Source organism: Lepisosteus oculatus, chromosome 8 (genome assembly GCF_040954835.1).
Source record: "Lepisosteus oculatus isolate fLepOcu1 chromosome 8, fLepOcu1.hap2, whole genome shotgun sequence".
Lineage (NCBI taxonomy): Eukaryota > Metazoa > Chordata > Actinopteri > Semionotiformes > Lepisosteidae > Lepisosteus > Lepisosteus oculatus.
The window spans coordinates 40,682,100-40,710,059 of record NC_090703.1 but is presented as its reverse complement, the minus strand read 5'-3'; the positions used below and the strand labels follow the sequence as shown (position 1 = coordinate 40,710,059).

Here is a 27,960-nt window from a genome sequence, read left to right as displayed (position 1 = left end):
AGCACTCCTGAATGGTTCATGGACAAACGGTTATTCTCATGCCAGCTCAAAGCTGTAACCTTGATTTCAGTAGTGGGAACCTTAATATGAAAGATGTGAATAAAAGAAACAGCTGTGAAAGTCTCTTGGCTCACGTCAAGACTCAAGGGCAGTTGAGTAAGAAAGTCGTTGCTGAACTGCAGTTACCCTGCAACCTTTTCACACGGCAGAATCAGATTGCAGTAGATATTTCATCCAGCACATTCATTAAAAAACTGAAATGTTATATCTGGTTGTAAAAAGGAAGATGGAAAACACTTAGAAATATTCATTAAATGCTTCAAATTTAGTTTGCAAAGCTGCTTGTTAAGTAATCCTCACTGAATGTTCACCATGGTAATTGTGAGTGATTCTGTTACTTTGTATTTTTCACCTTGGAGCGCAGAAGTTTCTCACATCTCACTTCTGGGAGCAAATCACAGGAACTGTCTAGTGTTAGAATAAGTAGAAATGCCGAAAAGATGTTTAAAAGAGAATTCAGGTTTTGGAGTTCAGTGTTTTAGTATTTTTCTTGAAGCAGGGCTAAAAGTAATATGTCTCCTGTTGTTTTCACAGCTGCAGAAGGTGGAGAAGTTCAAGTACAGTCAGAGCCCTAAGGACAGCCTCCATGCTAAGTACAATCTGCACACCTGTGCCTCTGTAGTGGGTGATGACCAGTGGGGGCATCTGCAGGTTGATGCCACCTCCCTTTACCTGCTTTTCCTGGCACAGATGATCGCCTCAGGTATACCCAGTATGCATTGCTGTAGCACTAGCATGGTACTGATGATTTATCTCGGGTATACTCAGTAGGCCTTATTGCAGCGATAACATGGCAGTGATCACTAGCTCAGGTTTCCCCTGAGCACAGGGGTTATGTAGTGCCCTATTGTGCCCTGGTTGATAATTGAAAATACGTAACGTAATAGGGCTGGTAATATTGTACAGATATTAATATTGGTAATATTGTAACAGAAGATCACTTCGTAGGGAATTTAATTGATGTCAGATCCATAAGGCCACCTCTTCTATTAAAAATTCTTGATTGTTTTTTTTTTCTTAGGTCTCCATATTATTTACACTCAGGATGAAGTAGATGTGGTTCAGAACCTCATGTTCTACATTGAAGCTGCTTACAAAGTTGCAGTAAGTACACTTTTAAAACTGCTGAGTTTTTACTGGAAATTTGTCCTGTAGTTATGGACTGCCCACACCAGAAGTTGGCTTTTAACACTACCTGTATTCTGCAGCGTAGATTCTGTGTAGTTCAGGACATGTTTCTGCTCTCCCAGTGAAAACTAATAAGATAAGATCACTTTATTGGCCATATACAATTTCTTGTATTAGGAATTTATTTTCGCATATCCCAGCTTGCTCTCCATGAGACACACAGACAGGGAGAGAAGCTTGGGGTCAGAGTGCAGGGTCAGCGATTTACATGGTGCCCCTGGAGCAGCTGGGGTTAAGGGCCTTGCTCAGGGGCCAACGGAGTAGGATTCCTCTGCCGGCTGCGGGATACGAACCGGCAACCTTCCAGCCACAAGCGCAGATCCTTAGCCACAGAGCCATGTGGAAATACTTAAGTGTGTTTGTAGAAGTTTCCTTTTTTCTGCCTTAAGGAAACGTGTATTGTCTTGAATGTTTAGTAATAATGTCTTATAAGAGCCTCAGGTGACCCAGCCTCACAGACTCAAACAGCTTTGTAAGGGCTTCAACTTTAAATGCATAAGTGATTAAGACAAAAATGCAATTAGGTTGATTAGTCTGGGATGTAGTTGAAAGGTGGCTAGAACTGAGATTTGGCAATGGATGTAGCCCTGCAGTACTGGTGACTCCTAACAGAGTTAGAAAAAAAGCTTCAGGAATTAGTGGAAATACTGAAGTGGTAGAAAATCCAGGTAAGCCTTTACAGGCAGAAATATTCTAACTCTGCTAACAGAATACATTGTCTTTCTTTCCTGTGTGGTATTTGTAGACATTTCCTTCTATTTCTGCCATCTCTTTTGTCTTGCAGGACTACGGCATGTGGGAGAGAGGTGACAAGACCAACCAGGGGATCCCTGAGCTTAATGCCAGCTCTGTTGGCTTGGCCAAGGTGCACTGTCTGGGGAGTCTTAGCAAAGCCAAGTCATGATAGAGCTGTTGGACAGCTGCAGCTATGCAGTACAGAGTTCCCATGGTCCCCTTGTGATCCTCTACCTCAGCATAAGTGCTACAGCACTGCCTGGCCTTGGATACTTGTTTAAGTGATGAGCTATCCCCATTTTAACTAGGCAGTGACTGGTTTTATTAAGATGTTCCACCAGAGAGCAGCTGAGAATGCAGCACTGGTTAACCACAGAGCCCACGTGCCTCTGTCAGGAGGGCTTAGCTGTCCGAATTTACCCCTGGAAGAGCGCTGCTGTGTTTGAGGATCGTATAAGGTCCAGGTTGTCAGGTGCTGCAGTGAACTTCGTCAGGGCCAGGATTAACGGAGTGATCCTTTCACTCTCCTAAAGAACAGCAGTCTGATTTTAACCCTCAACCAGTTGTTTTATCTCATTTGTATTTTGAGATGCAGAAAACTAATTTTTTTATTCACACATAAAAGGCAGAATTGCAGGTGCGGGATGTCTCCATTATTTCCCCGAGAACCTTTCTTTTGCGGCGTTTTTTTCTGAGGTTTTCACTTTTTCAGTACAGTATGTCAGTAATGGCATCAGGGCACTCTTGTAACATGGAAAGAAAAATCCATGTAGAAAAAAAGACGTTTCAGAGAGGAAAAAACAATATGTTACATGGCAGCGTGAGGTCCATGAGAACCATCGGGTTTCTGAAATGAGTGTAAATACATTCACATTTCTCAGCTTTGCAAATGAAGACAATTTCTTATACAGACTTCTCTTGTGGTTGTTGATATTTAACCTTTTTAGTGGACTTGAGGTTTTTAGCTTACTTTTTAATATTTTAGAAATGTGCCAATTTCTCTGTTTATTAGGAAAGACAAGCCCTGCTACCTTTCCTTTTCCTTTATTTAACACAGAAATACTCTCTATTTCCGTTCCTTCTGTGTGTCACCAGGCTGCACTAGAGGCCTTAGATGAGTTGAACCTGTTTGGCGCTAATGGGGGTCCTGCATCAGTTGTGCACGTTTTGTCAGACGAGGTTCAGCACTGCCAGGTGAGGCCTGCACCCATAACTCTTTGTTTCTTGCGAAATGTGCTTAGACAAAAGTCAGCCTGAGGTGTATGGGAGGGAGCCAAAGACCTAAAACCAGAACATCTGTGGAGGAATATTAGCCCTGGAAAATGTAGTTTTTCTGTTTTTAATGGCAAAGGAAAGCGTCCGAGGCCTGTCACCTGGCTCGGATAGGACAGTTGCTCATTCTCATTCTCCCGTGTGCGGTCTTGGGTTCCTGAGCCAAGGTGTGAAAAGCACTGCTGGTAACAAAACAGCTGGCTTTATAGTTTTAAAAAATGTTTTAAAAACACTGAAAAGGAGCAAATGAGACACTTGATTTCCGAACAGCTGGAGTATGTCAACAAGGTCTTGAGTTTTTCCCCAGCTGCTTGTAAATGTCAGGACATCGCCTGCAAGGTAATGCTGATCTCCTCAGTGCAGGGTCAGATGTGGTGGTGGTGAGGGCTGTTAATCCACTTGTTTTCTTCTCTCTGGGTTTTAGTCTATTCTTCACTCGATGTTGCCAAGGGCTTCGACTTCCAAGGAGGTGGATGCTGGGCTGCTTTCGGTCATCTCCTACCCAGCCTTTGCAGTGGAGGATGTCCAGCTGGTCAATATCACCAAGGAGGAAATCATCTCCAAACTGCAGGTTTGTTTAGATCATTTGTTCAGAGATGAGTACAGGTTCCTGTTTTGTGACAGAAGAACAGGGTTCTGCTACGAATTCCCTGATGTCAGTAAAACCACTTTGAGGACATTGATATATCCAAATCAGATTGCTGAACATAGCTTGATGTGAAATAGCCCATCATATAATTATGTGCTTCTCACAGAGTTGCAAATCTGTGCTCTAGTAGGCAGGTGCATGCCTGTTCTGTGAATGTACAGCAGATATCAGTGTTAGTTTAGTATTTAAATAATCCTTCTCATTGGTGCACACTCTCTAAAATACATGGTAGTTTGCAGGCATATGAGTGCTATTTTTAAAGCTTGTTTTTAATTAATGATTTAAAAAAGGTTGTAGAGATATAACCAGCAATATAGTTGTGGTTCCTTTAATGTAGCCAAAATACAGAGTATCATAGACATTTTCTCGGGCCTTCAAATCCTGCTTGTCCTGAGCCTGGCTTTATGTTTCTCCACAGGGCAGATATGGTTGCTGTCGGTTCCTCAGAGATGGGCACAAAACTCCTAAAGAGGTGAGGACAACTCACAAGGATGAGTAAAAGGGTAGATAATACATGTGGGCTACTAACAATCAAATTTGAAAATTAAAAATGACTTTTAGTCAGAGTTTTTAGGAAACCATTCTGACATATACACAACTTGACAAGTAACAAAATAGGTTATTGACTTAAAATTCTTGGAACTAGATCCTAGGTCATTGTTACTAAAAGCCATTAATAAAACTTGTAAAAACCTACAGATCCCTGTCCTTTGAAAACTCTAGTTTTCCATTCCTGATCTAACTGTGGAAGGGTAATGGGAAACCGTATGATGGGCACATTGGAAACAAACAGAAATATCTGCTCTTGCCATAGACTAGCCATATTAAAATCTGCAGTTTCAATGAACAGGCTGTGACAGACCACCAAGCATACAATGGAGCCAACACAAATACACAAACGTATGGATTTCCTACCAATCTCTTCTCTCTCCAGGATCCCAACAGATTGTACTATGAACCAGCAGAACTGAAGCTGTTTGAGAACATTGAGTGTGAATGGCCCCTGTTCTGGACCTACCTCATTCTGGATGGCATCTTTATTAACAGTCCTGAGCAGGTGAGCATCAGCTGTCCTTATGAATGTTATAATTAACTTTCTAATTATATCAGAAAGGGCAGTTACCAGAGACTTCCCTGAAGAGGAGTCCAAAGGCTTAAACATCTTTGGTTTGCAGACATGTCCATCATATTCTCTACAGGATGTGTTAAAGAATTCAGTTACAGTGTTAAAGATTTCAGAAGACCTCCAGTCAAGAAGTGCATCAGTTGTCTTAGAATACATAAAATTATTGTTAAAAAATGAAGTTATGGATTTGGCTGCGAATACTTTAGATATTGATTACATGGATTTGGCATAATTATGTTCACATTGTTCTTTACTGATTGATACACTTAAGTAACTGACTGCATAAGCATAAAATCACTTCATTAGTGAGAGTGTTGATCTTAAATAGAGCTGTAGCTCCCTTTTGCGAACTTCACAAGTATGAGTTTTTAAAATTGAGAGATAAGCAAAGAACAATGTGGCCTTTAGGAACAGCTCGGAAGAGTCATGTTATGGGAGAGCAGTCTGCACGATCTAGGCTGTTTCAGAATTGTCCTAATTTCTTGGGCCAGTCAGAGTGCAAATGAAAATTGATCGGCATGTGAGGTCATGCATAGTGCTAATTGCCCAGACTTTCAGTCTATTGAGATAGTAGTGTTGCCTAGCTGAAGTGGGTGGGATTTCATGTCAGATTAAAACAAATGGGAGTTGAAAATGACTGGCGACTTTGAGGAGAGGGCACAGTCTACATTTTGTTTTACATTTGGCAAGTTTCATACAGCAACAGTTTCCTTCTGGGAATGTTTAAAGCATAGTGTAAACACCTTTACATCATAGTACCCTTGTATCACCCACTGCTGCTGTAGGCCCAACACAGGGACAGAGTAGAGACACTGATTAACACAGCATATGTTTGGAAGGTGGAAGGTAAAACACACAGAACTAGGGAGAACAATTTCACACAGGAGGCACCCCAGTTCAGAATCTGTATTTGTCAATTTACTTTACCTAAGGCAACGTAAACACAATTTATGAAAGAGGATATTCGTTATTATGTAAGTTAGTCAAGATACAGCCAATAGTACTGCTAGAATAAAGCTAAAATGATAACTTATTGAAATATTCCATGTTGCCAAAGCGCGGAATATAGTAATGAACGTAGTCGTGGTTTTTGAATTGTGACCATAGTCTCCGGGCTGTGTAAAAACAGGTCGGGGTACAGTGTGGGAAGATGGGAACAGTTCGGCTCTGATGGGAGATTGTGGTTTTTCTTGGCCCTCAGGTGCAGGAGTACAGGGACGCCCTGGACGGGATTCTGATCAAAGGGAAGAACGGAGTCCGCCTTGTGCCCGAACTCTACAGCGTCCCTCCGGACAGGGTAAGGATTCTGCCCTTTACAGCAATTGGGGAATTTCCCAGAAAGAATGCAAGTAGCTAATGGGCATCCCAGACCACACATTTTAAGACCGAAAAGTAAGCAGGATTCTTCTTATGAGGAAATACCTGAGCTTTGGTCTTTAACAATAAAATTCAAAAGGGCTGGTTAGCAACCGGAACGCTACAATAACAACGACTCTTTTACTGGTTGTCCAGTAACAACCATTATTTTGGTCCTTTAGATTTTCATGCCCCTTTTAAGTATGAGCAGCTATACTGGTCTGGTACTGCACAGCACTCGGAAGGTCTTTAATTGGTTTCTTCTACAGAACTCTGGCGGCCTAAGGTGCTCCTGCAATATCTGTATCCTTGTTTTGTGGGTTTTGCAGAGATCTTGGTTGTGTGTTGTAGTCTAATTAGCTCTTTGGGCAGTATGAGAATGCTAGGAATGCTATTTTTTAAAGAGCCAGAGCGCTTCAGATTGTGATTTGGAACTGATTCAGTGAAGTCCAGAAGATGTGAGTTTATGCTTCGTCCATGACCAGAGCTGAAGAAGCATTCCAGTTGGCTGTAGGCGGCCGTTCCTGATCTTTCGCGCTGGTGTTAAATGAGAATGCGCAAGAATGACCTCCATTGTGTTGAGATTCATTCTGAATAGAATGACAAATCTCCATCTGAAACAGATTGGGTCAGGACAGGCAGCGAAAGGGCTGTAGCAGGTCAAAGCGGATAGAAAGGATTGGTGCTAGTAACTCGACCTCTTTTCCTGCAGGTGGAGGAGGAGTACTGTAACCCTCACACTGTTGACAGGGTCCCCATGGGGAAGCTCCCTCTCATGTGGGGTCAGTCCTTGTACATCATAGGGAACCTGGTGGCTGAGGTAACAGACCATCCTTTCTCCCTCCTCCGTCCTCTGTAGCTGACAGCGCTCTGACTGCTGGTTCTTTCTGTTACTCTGCCTTGGCAGGGATTCCTGGCCCCCGGAGAGATTGATCCGCTCAACAGGAGGTTCTCCACCATCCCCAAGCCTGACGTGGTGGTTCAGGGTAATTTCCGAAAACAACGAATTCACTTTACATAATCTTAAAGCCAAGTGCAACTTCACTAATGGGGTGCACAAGTGTGTAAGCTGCACTTTGGGCTGGAGGTAGCGTGTATTTCTTCTGGGTAATGTGTTTATATGACACAGATCTACCACATGTAGAGAACATACTCCCAAGTGCGTATTAAGGGCATATTAAACAGAAGAAATTGAGTGTATTTTGCTGTGATAAAATCTGTAATAACAAATTTAAGAGATTTTGTTTTAAACGAATCGAGGCTCTTAGTGTTTGAGTTGGATGTTACAAGCTAGAAATAGAAATGTTCAGATTGCACTATTAGTATAATGTTTAACTAACCCACAGTGCCACTGCAATCTGTATATCTTATCATTGGAATAAAACATGGTAAAGCGCCGATTCAGATGCATATGAGGCCTGCCTGGCAGGTGAAAGATGTGCCGGTTGTGTGTCTTTGTAGTTTCCATCCTGGCTGAAACAGAAGAGATTAAAGCCATCTTGCAGAAGCACGGGTTCAATGTGGAGACAGTGGCTGACGTTTACCCCATTCGAGTGCAGCCTGCCAGGACTCTGAGTCACATCTATGCAAGACTGGGTAAGGCGGGGGGCCTGGGCTCGGCTTGGGCGTCGTTCTCATCACTTGTTACGAAAGCTGAGCTGTATTTTTCCCAGGCTCTTCCCCGTTGTTTCCTCTTTGCATTACAATTCTGCACATTTTCTCCATGTTCAAACCGCTCTCAAGAGGCTTTTCTGTGCTGTGAGTGGCTTAGAGCATTGCGTGACATATAACCTTAAGCATTAAGGTGAGCAGACTCAAATATACCAGCACATAGTGCCTTGGTCTTGTATACCGTATGGAAACTAACAAAGCACTTCAGATATTTAAGCTCTGACCATAGGATTTTTATGGGAAAACTGGGCAGTTCCATTTTGCTTGGAGTGGGTTGATTGGGTATGATTAATACCAATCCTGAACCTTCCACAGTTAGCATAGTGGTTCCCCAGGTGGTGGAGTGGTTTGCCTCGAAATGCTGGGGCCCTGGGTTCAGTTCCTGGGATGCTGTTTAGGTGGAGTTTGTATGTTCTTCCTGTGTTTGCTTAGGTTTCCTCCGGGAGCTCTGGTTTCTTCCCACAGTCCAAAAACATACCAATAGGTTAATTGGCTTCGGGGGAAATTGGCCCCGGTGTGCCTGTTTGTGTCTTCATGTACCCTGCGATGGACTGGCGTCCCATCCAGGGTGAATACTGCTTTGTGTCTGTTGCTTCCCCTGTATTGGACAGAGAGGTTAGCAGATGGATGGATCAACCAAACACTGCCAGACTTGCTCTTTTTTCAAAGGTGGCTTATAAGTAACACGAGGAAAGGTAACAATAGTAGGAGTCACTGTATCTTTTTGCCATACAGTAGTTACAGTGCCTAGCAGGTGTTGAATGTCAGGTGACTCTTGCTCTGTTTTTCAGGTCGTAACCAGCGCCTGGGGCTCTCTGGCAGACCCTATCGTCGCATGGGCGTGCTGGGAACGTCCAAATTCTATATCATCCGTAACACCATCTTCACCTTCTCTCCTCAGGTGAGCGCAGAGAATCTTCTGGAGCAGAGAGGCCACCTGACCGTCAATAATGCTGTTTTACATTAGCAAATATTAGCACGAATATTTAGTGACATTCGCCATGTGTATGGCATAAAGTATTCTGTGCCTTGGACAGTACGGCCTTATTCAGGCACATTAGTGTGTTGGTTTCACCAGCAAACGTAAATCCCTGGGAGTGTTTGAGATACCAGAGACAACCCTGGGTCGAGGTCTTTATCTCCTGTGTGCGGTGCTGTGCTCTGCCCCATAGTTCATCGACCAGCAGCAGTTTTACATTGCCCTGGACAACCGCATGATTGTGGAGATGCTCCGCACTGACCTCTCCTACCTCTGCTGCCGCTGGAGAATGACCGGCCGGCCCACCGTCACCTTGCCCATCTCACAGACCATGCTGAGTGAGTGGCCACCTCGTGGCTGTTCGGTCCTGTGTTAACTGATATCACACTGCATTGTCTGTGGCATTTTGCCATTAAAATATAGTACATTAAAAATCCAAAATACAACCATAGAGAAGTGTAATTAGTCATTTACATAGTGCTGTATAAGAAATGGATAATGCCCCGATATAGTGATGGGGACACTAAACTGTAAACAGGCGCTGTCCTTTGGATGAGACGCAAGACCGAGGTCCTGACTCTCTGTAGTCTTTAAAAATCCCAGGGCGTTTCTCGAAAAGAGTAGGGGTGTAATCCCGGCGTACTGGCCAAATTTCCCATTGGCCCTTACCAACCATGGCCTCCTAATAATCCCCATCTATGAATTGGCTTCATTACTCTGCCCTCCTCCCCACTGATAGCTGATGTGTGGTGAGCGTTCTGGCGCACTATGGCTGCCGTCGCATCATCCAGGTGGGGCTGCACATTGGTGGCGGTGGAGGGGAGTCCCCATTACCTGTAAAGCGTTTTGAATGGAGTGTCCAGAAAAGCGCTATGTAAGTGTAAGCAATTAATAAATCCATCAGCAGTGCAGTGTGTGCCTTGCACTGGGACAGTTGTCAGTTATCACGAGACAGGAGCCGTTCACGGTATCTGCAGGTGCAATCTGAATTGGGAAGTTCAGTTTAATGCGGTTAATAAAAGGGATCAGCCTTTTTCATTAAATGTACTTGTTGTTCTGATCTATTTTATGGGGACCACAGGTTTTAACTATGTTTAAGCTATGTTTAGACCTGTTAGACCTCACACGATTTAGTTAACGAAGAGCATTCAGGGGCAATTCCACAAGGACATGGAGAGGACATTATGCTCTTCCAAAAGATCTGAGATTTCTGCTATCGTACATTTTCCAAGAATGCACTAGGAATTAGCCAGGCACCCCAGTCAATTGAAAGATGGTTTTGTGCCCCCATCATAGCACAGCATCTTTTGGCATGAATGAGCTCTTACCCGTGTCATCCACTGACTGGCAGTGAAGTTTAAATTCTCTCACCGTTAAAGGCACCTTTTTTTCCGTGCCCTGTTGGCTAACTCGCTGTCTTACCCGCTAAGTGATTATTAAGGAAATCGGTCTCTGCTTCCTCATTTATGCACCATAGCTCTTCTCTATTTTTTATCTTGCTGACCGAGTCCCTGAATCAGCCTATGCTGGCGAGTGTCCTACAGTCTCATGTAGTGTCTGCAGCAGACAATCTTTTATGCCTCTACAAAGCCTTGAGCCACAGCCCTCCCACAGAACTGATCTACTGTACTCAATTCAGCCTGTGTGCCCCCCTTGCTTCTAAAGCCAGATTGTCTTTTGTCCTCCTGATATCTTTGCATCGAAGCATGTTGTCTTGACCACATCCTCTTGAGCAGCTGTCTCATACTGCAATGACTTTGCAACTACATAGCACAGAGGCTTTTGCAGGGCCTGAACTGGTCTTCCATCTGTGGTGAAGGTGCCCCTTCACAGCTTTTAGAAAAATTGACCTCTGGGCATACAGTACAATATGTAGGACGGCACTCAGAGTGTTGCGATACAGTATGTGTGCTAAGTTCTCTGTATAGGAGGGCAGAGACGGAAAGTGAGAGCATTTTTTAATGATGAGAACAGGAGGTGCTTCTTTACATGAGGGATAGATGGAAGTCCGGAGCAAACTGAATGGCTGTTTTGACCTTGACATCGACCTAGACATCCTTCGGGAAATGGTCTGATGAGATGTTCAGGTCACTAAGCAAATACCAACCACACAATCTAGGAGGGCTGAGAGGACACCTCTCATTTTTTCTTTGTCTTAAGCTCCGTCATGTATCTTTGTTTTTTTGTGTAAATCTTGCAGCTGAAAACCAGTTAGATCTGGATCCTGCTGTCTTGGCAACTCTGAGAAAACTCCAAGATGGCTACTATGGAGGAGCAAGGTAAGATTTGCCAAGGCAGAAAACAAATCTACAGTGAAGAGTGTAGGTGAGGCATTTGTCAGAGGGACTCCAGGCTTTAGATCCTGTTGAGAGAAAGGATATCAAGCTGGAGCTCATTATTAGAAAGGACACGCATCTAATGGCAGACATTGCTTTGCTAATAAACACTTTCCTGTACAGATGCTGGGCAGAAGTCCTTCATGGACTAGTAATTCATGTCAAAGAGTATTATCTTTACTGTAGTGTTAAACAGATTAAGAGTAAATGGCTCCATGAATGCTGGTACACATTTATAGAAATGGCATGATTTAAGATTTTCCCCTTGTAAGGAGAGCATATAAAGACACACAGTCTCTGTTCTCTGCTCTTCCACAGGGTTCAGACAGGCAAGTTGTCAGAGTTCCTGACAACGTCCTGCTGTGCTCACCTCAGCTTCATGGACCCCAAACATGTCGGTAAGGCGCTTTACTCTAGCGACGCCAATGACGACAGCGGCGACTTTGTCACGCAGCCCAGCAGTGACTTGCGTTCAGCAGACGCCCTGCATGCTTTTCACTGTGCAGATGATGGTAAGGATAAGCACACCAATCAAGGGCATTTTCACATCTGTTTTTTACAGCTGTCCCATTAACACAGCCGTTAGGCCAAAACAAGGTGCAAAACCTCTGCATCCCCTGGTTACTGGGAATAATTTTGATAATTTTTAATTATTTTACATAGTGCTTCACGATACATTGTCTTAAGGCACTGTACAATAAACCTATAAAAAAATAGACAGGCATTCACAAATTAAATCAGCAGAGTAAATCGCATGTACAGTAGGTATGTAGGGAGTTAACAGTTTGCTGATATAGACTGGAGCCTTTGGAGATGAACACTGGTCTTTTGAATCTTATTCTGAACACTCAGTAAGCCAGTACATGGAACCTAAAACAGGTGATATATGCACATGCATTTCCATTCAGACATGGTTGTCATCTTATAGTAGGGTAATAACTGTGTGTTCATTGTTATTATTTTCTTGGCCTATGACTTCCCCCAGAGAAGAAACAGTACGCTCTTACAGATCCTTGATCATAATTTTATCTCTAGGCACATGATTTCTTTGTTCCTGGTAGAGTGAGCACAGTAATTAAGAAGTCAACAAACTTGAAAGCTGGATAAATATTGACAACTGTTATCAGAATCACAGAATCCCAACGTTTTCTTCAATTGTTTACAGTAACATAATAGAACTATTAGTACATGAGCCCAGCCTTTTACAAAACTATGAAAAAGATCTAAAACATGTAAATGAGGCAAGATTACCATATTGAAAAAGGAAAACCTTTTTATTATAAATTGAAAGACCCCACTCTGGACAAGACTACTTCCTAAACCAATGCTAACCAATACAGGAACCTTTCTCCTTAGTGCAAAGAATGGATCACAGTACAAGTGAACAATTTGTCTTTTGGATAGCAGAAAAATAAAAGAAATAACAAAAACAAATAATATGAAGTGACAAATAATTAACAGTCCCTTACTTAAAGCCTGTTACCAGTGTCTTCAGTACTCAGTGCCTTTTTTCTGTAAATTCCAAGGAGGAACCTTTTCAAATACAATTTCTATGATTCCACTCTTACACCTTCACTTTCTTCCCTGAAGAGTGTCTGGAGTCTTGTACAGAATTGGTGCCCACTTTTTTACTGTACCATCACCAAAAAGGTTGGTTTGATGTCCTGTCCCAGAATGATCTGGTCAATGTTAAATATTAGTGTGGACTCTGGACATGGTCTGGCTGGTTCAATTGAAAAGGTCAGATAAAGGGCAGCTGTAGAGCTCTACGTGGCCTGACCAAGCACTCTAAAGAAGGCCCATGTCTTACCTTAAAGATAAGAGATATTGAAAGTTGTACTTAAACACTCATTACCCTTTCGCACAGACCATTATTTACTTCGGGAATCATTTACATTTTAGTTTTGAGCAATGTATCCACAACATTAGGCAGCGTATACTTGTTTGTAAAACATCTTCAAGCAAAACAGACTTGTCCTAGGCACAGGTTGTAGAATTCCATCCCAAAATCTGCAGCTCCAGACCTGACTCTGTTCTAACCATCAAAATGCATTAAAAATATTAATAAGGCTGTGTTAAAAATTAACTTGATGACCAAACCTTAGTTTTTAGTTATAGGGGAAAAAATTGACTTTTACTAAAACAAAAACATAAAATTTGTGGCCGTGTAAGTGGTGTGGGTCATTTCTTTTTTTGTTTTTCCCCAACTAGATACTGGTGCTAACTCCCATCTTGTCCTTTTGTTACAAGAATGGCATCCTAAACTCGCCCTGGCTTCTTTGTCCTCACAACCTTGCCATCATTGCGTGGTGTGAACTTCAGATTGCCCGATTGTTTGCTTCTGTGGCCTCGCCCGTGCTGAGTTTACGCCTGCAGCTTGTGGCTGTTCCAGCTCTCTGAGAGCACTGTCCTGTTAGTGGTGGCTGTCCCTGAGTGGGCAGTACCTGTGCTTTAACACAACACTCGCAGACAACTTTCCTGCTGTAATCCTTTCTGAGTCTCAGAATTAATATAACGTTGAGTTTGTTCGTATTCGTTGGAGTTATTAATCTATGATTAGTTGTTAATCTATTAATCTAATCTAATCTATGGAGCATGCTTATAGAGAGATTTCCAGGGGCCTGCTCACACTCTAGAATTGACACCTGTATTGTACCAGCATTTCATATACAGTTGATTTAACTGTTAAACACTCAGTGCACCTCTGATAGCTGATATTTTGCTTCGCTGCTGTTGCATACTCAGTGACCATGTGACTCCTGTGTGATTTTGGTTTTCTCCCCATCAGTCATTAGCTGTACTAACTGTCTGAAAGCCTGTTTTAAAAACGTCAAAGCTGAAAAAGGGAAAAGGGCTGGAGGTTTGTGTAGACTGTTAGTTTTGCTTAATACATCCCTCTGTTGCAGTACCACACCTGATGAGTGAGAAACAAACAGAATTAAACGGAGAACGCTGTGGGGGGGAATTCTCTGAGGTTTTCCCCATTAGTATAACTTAGCTCTTAACTTTTGGCAGCACAGAAACATACAGACTGCTTGTCCAGGGACAGGGATTCCTTGGGTTTAATGCTATTATTGAGGGCAGGATAGGGTTAGGTTGTGTCCCAGTTCATTAATTATGGACTTTGCTGTCCAGTGGAAATACAGATCTAGGCAATTGGAAATGTGCAGTTTTTCTTGCCATGTGATTGACCGGTGAAGAAGAAACTCACAAGTGAATCATCAACAAGGCATTTCAAGTTGTGAAAATGGGTTCCTGATAAAAGACATGTACTGGGGGACTGCCTTAGCAGTTTCTGACTCCTTGCTGCTTCTCCCAGATGAGAGTGACGATCTATCCCAGTATCTGGACCACCTGCTGGAGAGCACAGCCCCCAAACCCACTCCCTCGCCCAGCACGCCCAAGGGGGGGCTCGTCCGTTTCCGGGCAGCGGCCCACCAGACGCGAGACATGGTGTCCCTCGTGAACAAGGCCAAGGGTCTCGACATACAGAGTGAGCCTCCCGTCATCCGCGGTCTGCGAGAGTGAGTGAGAGCACGAGGGGAGTGAGTGTGAGAGTGAGCGAGAGCCCGAGGGGAGTGAGTGTGAGTGTGAGAGTGAGCGAGAACCCGGGGGAAGTGAGTGTGAGAGTGAGCGAGAGCCCGAGGGGAGTGAGAGTGAGCGAGAGCCCGAGGGGAGTGAGAGTGAGCGAGAGCCCGAGGGGAGTGAGAGTGAGCGAGAGCCCGAGGGGAGTGAGTGTGAGTGTGAGAGTGAGCGAGAGCCCGAGGGGAGTGAGTGTGACGGTGAGCGAGAGCCCGAGGGGAGTGAGTGTGAGAAGGCTGTCAGAATAAGGTCACATGTTTACTGCTTTATAATAGTTCTTCTTTCCAAGAGAGCGAGAGCCCGAGGGGAGTGAGTGTGAGAGTGAGCGAGAGCGAGAGCCCGAGGGGAGTGAGTGTGAGTGTGAGAGTGAGCGAGAGCCCGAGGGGAGTGAGTATGAGTGTGAGAGTGAGCGAGAGCCCGAGGGGAGTGAGTGTGAGAGTGAGCGAGAGCCCGAGGGGAGTGAGTGTGAGAGTGAGCGAGAGCCCGAGGGGAGTGAGTGTGAAAGTGAGCGAGAGCCTGAGGGGAGTGAGTGTGAGAGTGAGCGAGAGCCCGAGGGGAGTGAGTGTGAGAGTGAGCGAGAGCCCGAGGGGAGTGAGTGTGAGAGTGAGCGAGAGCCCGAGGGGAGTGAGTGTGAGTGTGAGAGTGAGCGAGAGCCCGAGGGGAGTGAGTGTGAGTGTGAGAGTGAGCGAGAGCCCGAGGGGAGTGAGTGTGGGAGTGAGCAAGAGCGAGAGCCCGAGGGGAGTGAGTGTGGGAGTGAGCAAGAGCGAGAGCCCGAGGGGAGTGAGTGTGAGAGTGAGCGAGAGCCCGAGGGGAGTGAGTGTGAGAGTGAGCGAGAGCCCGAGGGGAGTGAGTGTGAGAGTGAGCGAGAGCCCGAGGGGAGTGAGTGTGAGAGTGAGCGAGAGCCCGAGGGGAGTGAGTGTGAGAGTGAGCGAGAGCCCGAGGGGAGTGAGTGTGAGTGTGAGAGTGAGCGAGAGCCCGAGGGGAGTGAGTGTGAGTGTGAGAGTGAGCGAGAGCCCGAGGGGAGTGAGTGTGAGTGTGAGAGTGAGCGAATGCCCGAGGGGAGTGAGTGTGAGTGTGAGAGTGAGCGAGAGCCCGAGGGGAGTGAGTGTGAGAGTGAGAGTGAGCGAGAGCCCGAGGGGAGTGAGTGTGAGAGTGAGAGTGAGCGAGAGCCCGAGGGGAGTGAGTGTGAGTGTGAGAGTGAGCGAGAGCCCGAGGGGAGTGAGTGTGAGTGTGAGAGTGAGCGAATGCCCGAGGGGAGTGAGTGTGAGTGTGAGAGTGAGCGAGAGCCCGAGGGGAGTGAGTGTGAGAGTGAGCGAGAGCCCGAGGGGAGTGAGTGTGAGTGTGAGAGTGAGCGAGAGCCCGAGGGGAGTGAGTGTGAGTGTGAGAGTGAGCGAGAGCCCGAGGGGAGTGAGTGTGAGTGTGAGAGTGAGCGAGAGCGAGAGCCCGAGGGGAGTGAGTGTGAGTGTGAGCGAGAGCGAGAGCCCGAGGGGAGTGAGTGTGAGTGTGAGAGTGAGCGAGAGCCCGAGGGGAGTGAGTGTGAGTGTGAGAGTGACAAGAGCCTGAGGGGAGTGAGTGTGAGAGTGAGTGAGAGCCCGAGGGGAGTGAGTGTGAGAGTGAGCGAGAGAGTGAGCGAGAGCCCGAGGGGAGTGAGTGTGAGAGTGAGCGAGAGCCCGAGGGGAGTGAGTGTGAGAGTGAGCGAGAGCCCGAGGGGAGTGAGTGTGGGAGTGAGCGAGAGCCCGAGGGGAGTGAGTGTGGGAGTGAGCGAGAGCCCGAGGGGAGTGAGTGTGGGAGTGAGCGAGAGCCCGAGGGGAGTGAGTGTGAGAGTGAGCGAGAGCCCGAGGGGAGTGAGTGTGAGAGTGACAAGAGCCTGAGGGGAGTGAGTGTGAGAGTGAGCGAGAGAGTGAGCGAGAGCCCGAGGGGAGTGAGTGTGGGAGTGAGCGAGAGCCCGAGGGGAGTGAGTGTGAGAGTGAGCGAGAGCCCGAGGGGAGTGAGTGTGAGAGTGAGCGAGAGCCCGAGGGGAGTGAGTGTGAGAGTGAGCGAGAGCCCGAGGGGAGTGAGTGTGAGAGTGAGCGAGAGCCCGAGGGGAGTGAGTGTGAGTGTGAGAGTGAGCGAGAGCCCGAGGGGAGTGAGTGTGAGTGTGAGAGTGAGCGAGAGCCCGAGGGGAGTGAGTGTGAGTGTGAGAGTGAGCGAGAGCCCGAGGGGAGTGAGTGTGGGAGTGAGCAAGAGCGAGAGCCCGAGGGGAGTGAGTGTGGGAGTGAGCAAGAGCGAGAGCCCGAGGGGAGTGAGTGTGAGAGTGAGCGAGAGCCCGAGGGGAGTGAGTGTGAGAGTGAGCGAGAGCCCGAGGGGAGTGAGTGTGAGAGTGAGCGAGAGCCCGAGGGGAGTGAGTGTGAGAGTGAGCGAGAGCCCGAGGGGAGTGAGTGTGAGTGTGAGAGTGAGCGAGAGCCCGAGGGGAGTGAGTGTGAGTGTGAGAGTGAGCGAGAGCCCGAGGGGAGTGAGTGTGAGTGTGAGAGTGAGCGAGAGCCCGAGGGGAGTGAGTGTGAGTGTGAGAGTGAGCGAGAGCCCGAGGGGAGTGAGTGTGAGTGTGAGAGTGAGCGAGAGCCCGAGGGGAGTGAGTGTGAGTGTGAGAGTGAGCGAATGCCCGAGGGGAGTGAGTGTGAGTGTGAGAGTGAGCGAATGCCCGAGGGGAGTGAGTGTGAGTGTGAGAGTGAGCAAGAGCCCGAGGGGAGTGAGTGTGAGAGTGAGAGTGAGCGAGAGCCCGAGGGGAGTGAGTGTGAGTGTGAGAGTGAGCGAGAGCCCGAGGGGAGTGAGTGTGAGTGTGAGAGTGAGCGAATGCCCGAGGGGAGTGAGTGTGAGTGTGAGAGTGAGCGAGAGCCCGAGGGGAGTGAGTGTGAGAGTGAGCGAGAGCCCGAGGGGAGTGAGTGTGAGTGTGAGAGTGAGCGAGAGCCCGAGGGGAGTGAGTGTGAGTGTGAGAGTGAGCGAGAGCCCGAGGGGAGTGAGTGTGAGTGTGAGAGTGAGCGAGAGCCCGAGGGGAGTGAGTGTGAGTGTGAGAGTGACAAGAGCCTGAGGGGAGTGAGTGTGAGAGTGAGCGAGAGCCCGAGGGGAGTGAGTGTGAGAGTGAGTGTGAGAGTGAGCGAGAGCCCGAGGGGAGTGAGTGTGAGAGTGAGCGAGAGCCCGAGGGGAGTGAGTGTGGGAGTGAGCGAGAGCCCGAGGGGAGTGAGTGTGGGAGTGAGCGAGAGCCCGAGGGGAGTGAGTGTGAGAGTGAGCGAGAGCCCGAGGGGAGTGAGTGTGAGAGTGACAAGAGCCTGAGGGGAGTGAGTGTGAGAGTGAGCGAGAGAGTGAGCGAGAGCCCGAGGGGAGTGAGTGTGGGAGTGAGCGAGAGCCCGAGGGGAGTGAGTGTGAGAGTGAGCGAGAGCCCGAGGGGAGTGAGTGTGAGAGTGAGCGAGAGCCCGAGGGGAGTGAGTGTGAGAGTGAGCGAGAGCCCGAGGGGAGTGAGTGTGAGAGTGAGCGAGAGCCCGAGGGGAGTGAGTGTGAGAGTGAGCGAGAGCCCGAGGGGAGTGAGTGTGAGAGTGAGCGAGAGCGAGAACCCGGGGGAAGTGAGTGTGAGAGTGAGCGAGAGCCCGAGGGGAGTGAGTGTGAGTGTGAGTGTGAGCGAGAGCCCGAGGGGAGTGAGTGTGAGTGTGAGCGAGAGCCCGAGGGGAGTGAGTGAGAGTGTGAGAGTGAGCGAGAGCCCGAGGGGAGTGAGTGTGAGTGTGAGAGTGAGCGAGAGCCCGAGGGGAGTGAGTGTGAGTGTGAGAGTGAGCGAGAGCCCGAGGGGAGTGAGTGTGAGTGTGAGAGTGAGCGAATGCCCGAGGGGAGTGAGTGTGAGTGTGAGAGTGAGCGAGAGCCCGAGGGGAGTGAGTGTGAGAGTGAGCGAGAGCCCGAGGGGAGTGAGTGTGAGTGTGAGAGTGAGCGAGAGCCCGAGGGGAGTGAGTGTGAGTGTGAGAGTGAGCGAGAGCCCGAGGGGAGTGAGTGTGAGTGTGAGAGTGAGCGAGAGCCCGAGGGGAGTGAGTGTGAGAGTGAGCGAGAGCCCGAGGGGAGTGAGGGTGAGAGTGAGCGAGAGCCCGAGGGGAGTGAGTGTGAGTGTGAGAGTGAGCGTGAGCCCGAGGGGAGTGAGTGTGAGTGTGAGAGTGAGCGAGAGCGAGAGCCCGAGGGGAGTGAGTGTGAGTGTGAGAGTGAGCGAGAGCGAGAGCCCGAGGGGAGTGAGTGTGAGTGTGAGACTGAGCGAGAGCGAGAGCCCGAGGGGAGTGAGTGTGAGTGTGAGAGTGAGCGAGAGCGAGAGCCCGAGGGGAGTGAGTGTGAGTGTGAGAGTGAGCGAGAGCCCGAGGGGAGTGAGTGTGAGTGTGAGAGTGAGCGAGAGCCCGAGGGGAGTGAGTGTGAGTGTGAGAGTGAGCGAGAGCCCGAGGGGAGTGAGTGTGAGTGTGAGAGTGAGCGAGAGCCCGAGGGGAGTGATTGTGAGAGTGAGCGAGAGCCCGAGGGGAGTGAGTGTGAGTGTGAGAGTGAGCGAGAACCTGGGGGAAGTGAGTGTGAGAGTGAGCGAGACCGAGAGCCCGAGGGGAGTGAGTGTGAGAGTGAGCGAGACCGAGAGCCCGAGGGGAGTGAGTGTGAGAGTGAGCGAGAGCCCGAGGGGAGTGAGTGTGAGAGTGAGCGAGAGCCCGAGGGGAGTGAGTGTGAGAGTGAGCGAGAGCCCGAGGGGAGTGAGTGTGAGAGTGAGCGAGAGCCCGAGGGGAGTGAGTGTGAGAGTGAGCGAGAGCCCGAGGGGAGTGAGTGTGAGAGTGAGCGAGAGCCCGAGGGGAGTGAGTGTGAGAGTGAGCGAGAGCCCGAGGGGAGTGAGTGTGAGTGTGAGAGTGAGCGAGACCCCGAGGGGAGTGAGTGTGGGAGTGAGCGAGAGCCCGAGGGGAGTGAGTGTGAGAGTGAGCGAGAGCCCGAGGGGAGTGAGTGTGAGAGTGAGCGAGAGCCCGAGGGGAGTGAGTGTGAGAGTGAGCGAGAGCCCGAGGGGAGTGAGTGTGAGAGTGAGCGAGAGCCCGAGGGGAGTGAGTGTGAGAGTGAGCGAGAGCCCGAGGGGAGTGAGTGTGAGTGTGAGAGTGAGCGAGAGCCCGAGGGGAGTGAGTGTGAGTGTGAGAGTGAGCGAGAGCCCGAGGGGAGTGAGTGTGAGTGTGAGAGTGAGCGAGAGCCCGAGGGGAGTGAGTGTGAGTGTGAGAGTGAGCGAGAGCCCGAGGGGAGTGAGTGTGAGTGTGAGAGTGAGCGAATGCCCGAGGGGAGTGAGTGTGAGTGTGAGAGTGAGCAAGAGCCCGAGGGGAGTGAGTGTGAGAGTGAGAGTGAGCGAGAGCCCGAGGGGAGTGAGTGTGAGTGTGAGAGTGAGCGAGAGCCCGAGGGGAGTGAGTGTGAGTGTGAGAGTGAGCGAATGCCCGAGGGGAGTGAGTGTGAGTGTGAGAGTGAGCGAGAGCCCGAGGGGAGTGAGTGTGAGAGTGAGCGAGAGCCCGAGGGGAGTGAGTGTGAGTGTGAGAGTGAGCGAGAGCCCGAGGGGAGTGAGTGTGAGTGTGAGAGTGAGCGAGAGCCCGAGGGGAGTGAGTGTGAGTGTGAGAGTGAGCGAGAGCCCGAGGGGAGTGAGTGTGAGTGTGAGAGTGACAAGAGCCTGAGGGGAGTGAGTGTGAGAGTGAGCGAGAGCCCGAGGGGAGTGAGTGTGAGAGTGAGTGTGAGAGTGAGCGAGAGCCCGAGGGGAGTGAGTGTGAGAGTGAGCGAGAGCCCGAGGGGAGTGAGTGTGGGAGTGAGCGAGAGCCCGAGGGGAGTGAGTGTGGGAGTGAGCGAGAGCCCGAGGGGAGTGAGTGTGAGAGTGAGCGAGAGCCCGAGGGGAGTGAGTGTGAGAGTGACAAGAGCCTGAGGGGAGTGAGTGTGAGAGTGAGCGAGAGAGTGAGCGAGAGCCCGAGGGGAGTGAGTGTGGGAGTGAGCGAGAGCCCGAGGGGAGTGAGTGTGAGAGTGAGCGAGAGCCCGAGGGGAGTGAGTGTGAGAGTGAGCGAGAGCCCGAGGGGAGTGAGTGTGAGAGTGAGCGAGAGCCCGAGGGGAGTGAGTGTGAGAGTGAGCGAGAGCCCGAGGGGAGTGAGTGTGAGAGTGAGCGAGAGCCCGAGGGGAGTGAGTGTGAGAGTGAGCGAGAGCCCGAGGGGAGTGAGTGTGAGAGTGAGCGAGAGCGAGAACCCGGGGGAAGTGAGTGTGAGAGTGAGCGAGAGCCCGAGGGGAGTGAGTGTGAGTGTGAGTGTGAGCGAGAGCCCGAGGGGAGTGAGTGTGAGTGTGAGCGAGAGCCCGAGGGGAGTGAGTGAGAGTGTGAGAGTGAGCGAGAGCCCGAGGGGAGTGAGTGTGAGTGTGAGAGTGAGCGAGAGCCCGAGGGGAGTGAGTGTGAGTGTGAGAGTGAGCGAGAGCCCGAGGGGAGTGAGTGTGAGTGTGAGAGTGAGCGAGAGCCCGAGGGGAGTGAGTGTGAGAGTGAGCGAGAGCCCGAGGGGAGTGAGTGTGAGTGTGAGAGTGAGCGAGAGCCCGAGGGGAGTGAGTGTGAGTGTGAGAGTGAGCGAGAGCCCGAGGGGAGTGAGTGTGAGTGTGAGAGTGAGCGAGAGCCCGAGGGGAGTGAGTGTGAGAGTGAGCGAGAGCCCGAGGGGAGTGAGGGTGAGAGTGAGCGAGAGCCCGAGGGGAGTGAGTGTGAGTGTGAGAGTGAGCGTGAGCCCGAGGGGAGTGAGTGTGAGAGTGAGAGTGAGCGAGAGCGAGAGCCCGAGGGGAGTGAGTGTGAGTGTGAGAGTGAGCGAGAGCGAGAGCCCGAGGGGAGTGAGTGTGAGTGTGAGAGTGAGCGAGAGCGAGAGCCCGAGGGGAGTGAGTGTGAGTGTGAGAGTGAGCGAGAGCGAGAGCCCGAGGGGAGTGAGTGTGAGTGTGAGAGTGAGCGAGAGCGAGAGCCCGAGGGGAGTGAGTGTGAGTGTGAGAGTGAGCGAGAGCCCGAGGGGAGTGAGTGTGAGTGTGAGAGTGAGCGAGAGCCCGAGGGGAGTGAGTGTGAGTGTGAGAGTGAGCGAGAGCCCGAGGGGAGTGAGTGTGAGTGTGAGAGTGAGCGAGAGCCCGAGGGGAGTGAGTGTGAGTGTGAGAGTGAGCGAGAACCTGGGGGAAGTGAGTGTGAGAGTGAGCGAGACCGAGAGCCCGAGGGGAGTGAGTGTGAGAGTGAGCGAGACCGAGAGCCCGAGGGGAGTGAGTGTGAGAGTGAGCGAGAGCCCGAGGGGAGTGAGTGTGAGAGTGAGCGAGAGCCCGAGGGGAGTGAGTGTGAGAGTGAGCGAGAGCCCGAGGGGAGTGAGTGTGAGAGTGAGCGAGAGCCCGAGGGGAGTGAGTGTGAGAGTGAGCGAGAGCCCGAGGGGAGTGAGTGTGAGAGTGAGCGAGAGCCCGAGGGGAGTGAGTGTGAGAGTGAGCGAGAGCCCGAGGGGAGTGAGTGTGAGAGTGAGCGAGAGCCCGAGGGGAGTGAGTGTGAGAGTGAGCGAGAGCCCGAGGGGAGTGAGTGTGAGTGTGAGAGTGAGCGAGACCCCGAGGGGAGTGAGTGTGGGAGTGAGCGAGAGCCCGAGGGGAGTGAGTGTGGGAGTGAGCGAGAGCCCGAGGGGAGTGAGTGTGAGAGTGAGCGAGAGCCCGAGGGGAGTGAGTGTGGGAGTGAGCGAGAGCCCGAGGGGAGTGAGTGTGAGAGTGAGCGAGAGCCCGAGTGGAGTGAGTGAGCGAGAGCCCGAGGGGAGTGAGTGTGAGCGAGAGCGAGAGCCCAAGGGGAGTGAGTGTGAGTGTGAGCGAGAGCGAGAGCCCGAGGGGAGTGAGTGTGAGTGTGAGAGTGAGCGAGAGCCCGAGGGGAGTGAGTGTGAGAGTGAGCGAGAGCCCGAGGGGAGTGAGTGTGAGAGTGAGCGAGAGCCCGAGGGGAGTGAGTGTGAGTGTGAGAGTGAGCGAGAGCCCGAGGGGAGTGAGTGTGAGTGTGAGAGTGAGCGAGAGCCCGAGGGGAGTGAGTGTGAGTGTGAGAGTGAGCGAGAGCCCGAGGGGAGTGAGTGTGAGTGTGAGAGTGACAAGAGCCTGAGGGGAGTGAGTGTGAGAGTGAGCGAGAGCCCGAGGGGAGTGAGTGTGAGAGTGAGTGTGAGAGTGAGCGAGAGCCCGAGGGGAGTGAGTGTGAGAGTGAGCGAGAGCCCGAGGGGAGTGAGTGTGGGAGTGAGCGAGAGCCCGAGGGGAGTGAGTGTGGGAGTGAGCGAGAGCCCGAGGGGAGTGAGTGTGGGAGTGAGCGAGAGCCCGAGGGGAGTGAGTGTGAGAGTGAGCGAGAGCCCGAGGGGAGTGAGTGTGAGAGTGACAAGAGCCTGAGGGGAGTGAGTGTGAGAGTGAGCGAGAGAGTGAGCGAGAGCCCGAGGGGAGTGAGTGTGGGAGTGAGCGAGAGCCCGAGGGGAGTGAGTGTGAGAGTGAGCGAGAGCCCGAGGGGAGTGAGTGTGAGAGTGAGCGAGAGCCCGAGGGGAGTGAGTGTGAGAGTGAGCGAGAGCCCGAGGGGAGTGAGTGTGAGAGTGAGCGAGAGCCCGAGGGGAGTGAGTGTGAGAGTGAGCGAGAGCCCGAGGGGAGTGAGTGTGAGAGTGAGCGAGAGCGAGAACCCGGGGGAAGTGAGTGTGAGAGTGAGCGAGAGCCCGAGGGGAGTGAGTGTGAGTGTGAGTGTGAGCGAGAGCCCGAGGGGAGTGAGTGTGAGTGTGAGCGAGAGCCCGAGGGGAGTGAGTGAGAGTGTGAGAGTGAGCGAGAGCCCGAGGGGAGTGAGTGTGAGTGTGAGAGTGAGCGAGAGCCCGAGGGGAGTGAGTGTGAGTGTGAGAGTGAGCGAGAGCCCGAGGGGAGTGAGTGTGAGTGTGAGAGTGAGCGAGAGCCCGAGGGGAGTGAGTGTGAGTGTGAGAGTGAGCGAATGCCCGAGGGGAGTGAGTGTGAGTGTGAGAGTGAGCGAGAGCCCGAGGGGAGTGAGTGTGAGAGTGAGCGAGAGCCCGAGGGGAGTGAGTGTGAGTGTGAGAGTGAGCGAGAGCCCGAGGGGAGTGAGTGTGAGTGTGAGAGTGAGCGAGAGCCCGAGGGGAGTGAGTGTGAGTGTGAGAGTGAGCGAGAGCCCGAGGGGAGTGAGTGTGAGAGTGAGCGAGAGCCCGAGGGGAGTGAGGGTGAGAGTGAGCGAGAGCCCGAGGGGAGTGAGTGTGAGTGTGAGAGTGAGCGTGAGCCCGAGGGGAGTGAGTGTGAGTGTGAGAGTGAGCGAGAGCGAGAGCCCGAGGGGAGTGAGTGTGAGTGTGAGAGTGAGCGAGAGCGAGAGCCCGAGGGGAGTGAGTGTGAGTGTGAGAGTGAGCGAGAGCGAGAGCCCGAGGGGAGTGAGTGTGAGTGTGAGAGTGAGCGAGAGCGAGAGCCCGAGGGGAGTGAGTGTGAGTGTGAGAGTGAGCGAGAGCCCGAGGGGAGTGAGTGTGAGAGTGAGCGAGAGCCCGAGGGGAGTGAGTGTGAGTGTGAGAGTGAGCGAGAGCCCGAGGGGAGTGAGTGTGAGTGTGAGAGTGAGCGAGAGCCCGAGGGGAGTGAGTGTGAGTGTGAGAGTGAGCGAGAGCCCGAGGGGAGTGAGTGTGAGAGTGAGCGAGAGCCCGAGGGGAGTGAGGGTGAGAGTGAGCGAGAGCCCGAGGGGAGTGAGTGTGAGTGTGAGAGTGAGCGTGAGCCCGAGGGGAGTGAGTGTGAGTGTGAGAGTGAGCGAGAGCGAGAGCCCGAGGGGAGTGAGTGTGAGTGTGAGAGTGAGCGAGAGCGAGAGCCCGAGGGGAGTGAGTGTGAGTGTGAGAGTGAGCGAGAGCGAGAGCCCGAGGGGAGTGAGTGTGAGTGTGAGAGTGAGCGAGAGCGAGAGCCCGAGGGGAGTGAGTGTGAGTGTGAGAGTGAGCGAGAGCCCGAGGGGAGTGAGTGTGAGTGTGAGAGTGAGCGAGAGCCCGAGGGGAGTGAGTGTGAGTGTGAGAGTGAGCGAGAGCCCGAGGGGAGTGAGTGTGAGTGTGAGAGTGAGCGAGAGCCCGAGGGGAGTGATTGTGAGAGTGAGCGAGAGCCCGAGGGGAGTGAGTGTGAGTGTGAGAGTGAGCGAGAACCTGGGGGAAGTGAGTGTGAGAGTGAGCGAGACCGAGAGCCCGAGGGGAGTGAGTGTGAGAGTGAGCGAGACCGAGAGCCCGAGGGGAGTGAGTGTGAGAGTGAGCGAGAGCCCGAGGGGAGTGAGTGTGAGAGTGAGCGAGAGCCCGAGGGGAGTGAGTGTGAGAGTGAGCGAGAGCCCGAGGGGAGTGAGTGTGAGAGTGAGCGAGAGCCCGAGGGGAGTGAGTGTGAGAGTGAGCGAGAGCCCGAGGGGAGTGAGTGTGAGAGTGAGCGAGAGCCCGAGGGGAGTGAGTGTGAGAGTGAGCGAGAGCCCGAGGGGAGTGAGTGTGAGAGTGAGCGAGAGCCCGAGGGGAGTGAGTGTGAGAGTGAGCGAGAGCCCGAGGGGAGTGAGTGTGAGTGTGAGAGTGAGCGAGACCCCGAGGGGAGTGAGTGTGGGAGTGAGCGAGAGCCCGAGGGGAGTGAGTGTGGGAGTGAGCGAGAGCCCGAGGGGAGTGAGTGTGAGAGTGAGCGAGAGCCCGAGGGGAGTGAGTGTGAGAGTGAGCGAGAGCCCGAGGGGAGTGAGTGTGGGAGTGAGCGAGAGCCCGAGGGGAGTGAGTGTGAGAGTGAGCGAGAGCCCGAGTGGAGTGAGTGAGCGAGAGCCCGAGGGGAGTGAGTGTGAGCGAGAGCGAGAGCCCAAGGGGAGTGAGTGTGAGTGTGAGCGAGAGCGAGAGCCCGAGGGGAGTGAGTGTGAGTGTGAGAGTGAGCGAGAGCCCGAGGGGAGTGAGTGTGAGAGTGAGCGAGAGCCCGAGGGGAGTGAGTGTGAGTGTGAGAGTGAGCGAGAGCCCGAGGGGAGTGAGTGTGAGTGTGAGAGTGAGCGAGAGCCCGAGGGGAGTGAGTGTGAGTGTGAGAGTGAGCGAGAGCCCGAGGGGAGTGAGTGTGAGTGTGAGAGTGACAAGAGCCTGAGGGGAGTGAGTGTGAGAGTGAGCGAGAGCCCGAGGGGAGTGAGTGTGAGAGTGAGTGTGAGAGTGAGCGAGAGCCCGAGGGGAGTGAGTGTGAGAGTGAGCGAGAGCCCGAGGGGAGTGAGTGTGGGAGTGAGCGAGAGCCCGAGGGGAGTGAGTGTGGGAGTGAGCGAGAGCCCGAGGGGAGTGAGTGTGGGAGTGAGCGAGAGCCCGAGGGGAGTGAGTGTGAGAGTGAGCGAGAGCCCGAGGGGAGTGAGTGTGAGAGTGACAAGAGCCTGAGGGGAGTGAGTGTGAGAGTGAGCGAGAGAGTGAGCGAGAGCCCGAGGGGAGTGAGTGTGGGAGTGAGCGAGAGCCCGAGGGGAGTGAGTGTGAGAGTGAGCGAGAGCCCGAGGGGAGTGAGTGTGAGAGTGAGCGAGAGCCCGAGGGGAGTGAGTGTGAGAGTGAGCGAGAGCCCGAGGGGAGTGAGTGTGAGAGTGAGCGAGAGCCCGAGGGGAGTGAGTGTGAGAGTGAGCGAGAGCCCGAGGGGAGTGAGTGTGAGAGTGAGCGAGAGCGAGAACCCGGGGGAAGTGAGTGTGAGAGTGAGCGAGAGCCCGAGGGGAGTGAGTGTGAGTGTGAGAGTGAGCGAGAGCCCGAGGGGAGTGAGTGTGAGTGTGAGCGAGAGCCCGAGGGGAGTGAGTGAGAGTGTGAGAGTGAGCGAGAGCCCGAGGGGAGTGAGTGTGAGTGTGAGAGTGAGCGAGAGCCCGAGGGGAGTGAGTGTGAGTGTGAGAGTGAGCGAGAGCCCGAGGGGAGTGAGTGTGAGTGTGAGAGTGAGCGAATGCCCGATGGGAGTGAGTGTGAGTGTGAGAGTGAGCGAGAGCCCGAGGGGCGTGAGTGTGAGAGTGAGCGAGAGCCCGAGGGGAGTGAGTGTGAGTGTGAGAGTGAGCGAGAGCCCGAGGGGAGTGAGTGTGAGTGTGAGAGTGAGCGAGAGCCCGAGGGGAGTGAGTGTGAGTGTGAGAGTGAGCGAGAGCCCGAGGGGAGTGAGTGTGAGAGTGAGCGAGAGCCCGAGGGGAGTGAGGGTGAGAGTGAGCGAGAGCCCGAGGGGAGTGAGTGTGAGTGTGAGAGTGAGCGTGAGCCCGAGGGGAGTGAGTGTGAGTGTGAGAGTGAGCGAGAGCGAGAGCCCGAGGGGAGTGAGTGTGAGTGTGAGAGTGAGCGAGAGCGAGAGCCCGAGGGGAGTGAGTGTGAGTGTGAGAGTGAGCGAGAGCGAGAGCCCGAGGGGAGTGAGTGTGAGTGTGAGAGTGAGCGAGAGCGAGAGCCCGAGGGGAGTGAGTGTGAGTGTGAGAGTGAGCGAGAGCCCGAGGGGAGTGAGTGTGAGTGTGAGAGTGAGCGAGAGCCCGAGGGGAGTGAGTGTGAGTGTGAGAGTGAGCGAGAGCCCGAGGGGAGTGAGTGTGAGTGTGAGAGTGAGCGAGAACCTGGGGGAAGTGAGTGTGAGAGTGAGCGAGACCGAGAGCCCGAGGGGAGTGAGTGTGAGAGTGAGCGAGACCGAGAGCCCGAGGGGAGTGAGTGTGAGAGTGAGCGAGAGCCCGAGGGGAGTGAGTGTGAGAGTGAGCGAGAGCCCGAGGGGAGTGAGTGTGAGAGTGAGCGAGAGCCCGAGGGGAGTGAGTGTGAGAGTGAGCGAGAGCCCGAGGGGAGTGAGTGTGAGAGTGAGCGAGAGCCCGAGGGGAGTGAGTGTGAGAGTGAGCGAGAGCCCGAGGGGAGTGAGTGTGAGAGTGAGCGAGAGCCCGAGGGGAGTGAGTGTGAGAGTGAGCGAGAGCCCGAGGGGAGTGAGTGTGAGAGTGAGCGAGAGCCCGAGGGGAGTGAGTGTGAGTGTGAGAGTGAGCGAGACCCCGAGGGGAGTGAGTGTGGGAGTGAGCGAGAGCCCGAGGGGAGTGAGTGTGAGAGTGAGCGAGAGCCCGAGGGGA

General features: G+C 52.1%; 1 protein-coding gene across 5 annotated transcripts in view; it reads left to right on the top strand.

The window, feature by feature from the left end:
* The window catches only part of phka1a (phosphorylase kinase, alpha 1a (muscle)), a 54,338-nt gene that overhangs the window by 6,828 nt on the left and 19,550 nt on the right, over positions 1-27,960 (top strand). For 4 of the 5 annotated variants that reach the window (XM_015351380.2, XM_015351381.2, XM_015351383.2 and 1 more), the window contains exons 5-20: positions 595-763; positions 1,082-1,164; positions 2,033-2,113; positions 3,079-3,177; positions 3,680-3,826; positions 4,323-4,376; positions 4,839-4,961; positions 6,232-6,327; positions 7,099-7,206; positions 7,294-7,372; positions 7,848-7,982; positions 8,849-8,958; positions 9,230-9,374; positions 11,237-11,315; positions 11,691-11,884; positions 14,692-14,865. In XM_015351380.2, the coding sequence (XP_015206866.2) occupies positions 595-763; positions 1,082-1,164; positions 2,033-2,113; positions 3,079-3,177; positions 3,680-3,826; positions 4,323-4,376; positions 4,839-4,961; positions 6,232-6,327; positions 7,099-7,206; positions 7,294-7,372; positions 7,848-7,982; positions 8,849-8,958; positions 9,230-9,374; positions 11,237-11,315; positions 11,691-11,884; positions 14,692-14,865 (1,876 nt within the window). The remainder of the gene's footprint in view (positions 1-594; positions 764-1,081; positions 1,165-2,032; positions 2,114-3,078; positions 3,178-3,679; positions 3,827-4,322; positions 4,377-4,838; positions 4,962-6,231; positions 6,328-7,098; positions 7,207-7,293; positions 7,373-7,847; positions 7,983-8,848; positions 8,959-9,229; positions 9,375-11,236; positions 11,316-11,690; positions 11,885-14,691; positions 14,866-27,960) is intronic. The other variant, XM_015351384.2, reaches the window with a different exon arrangement.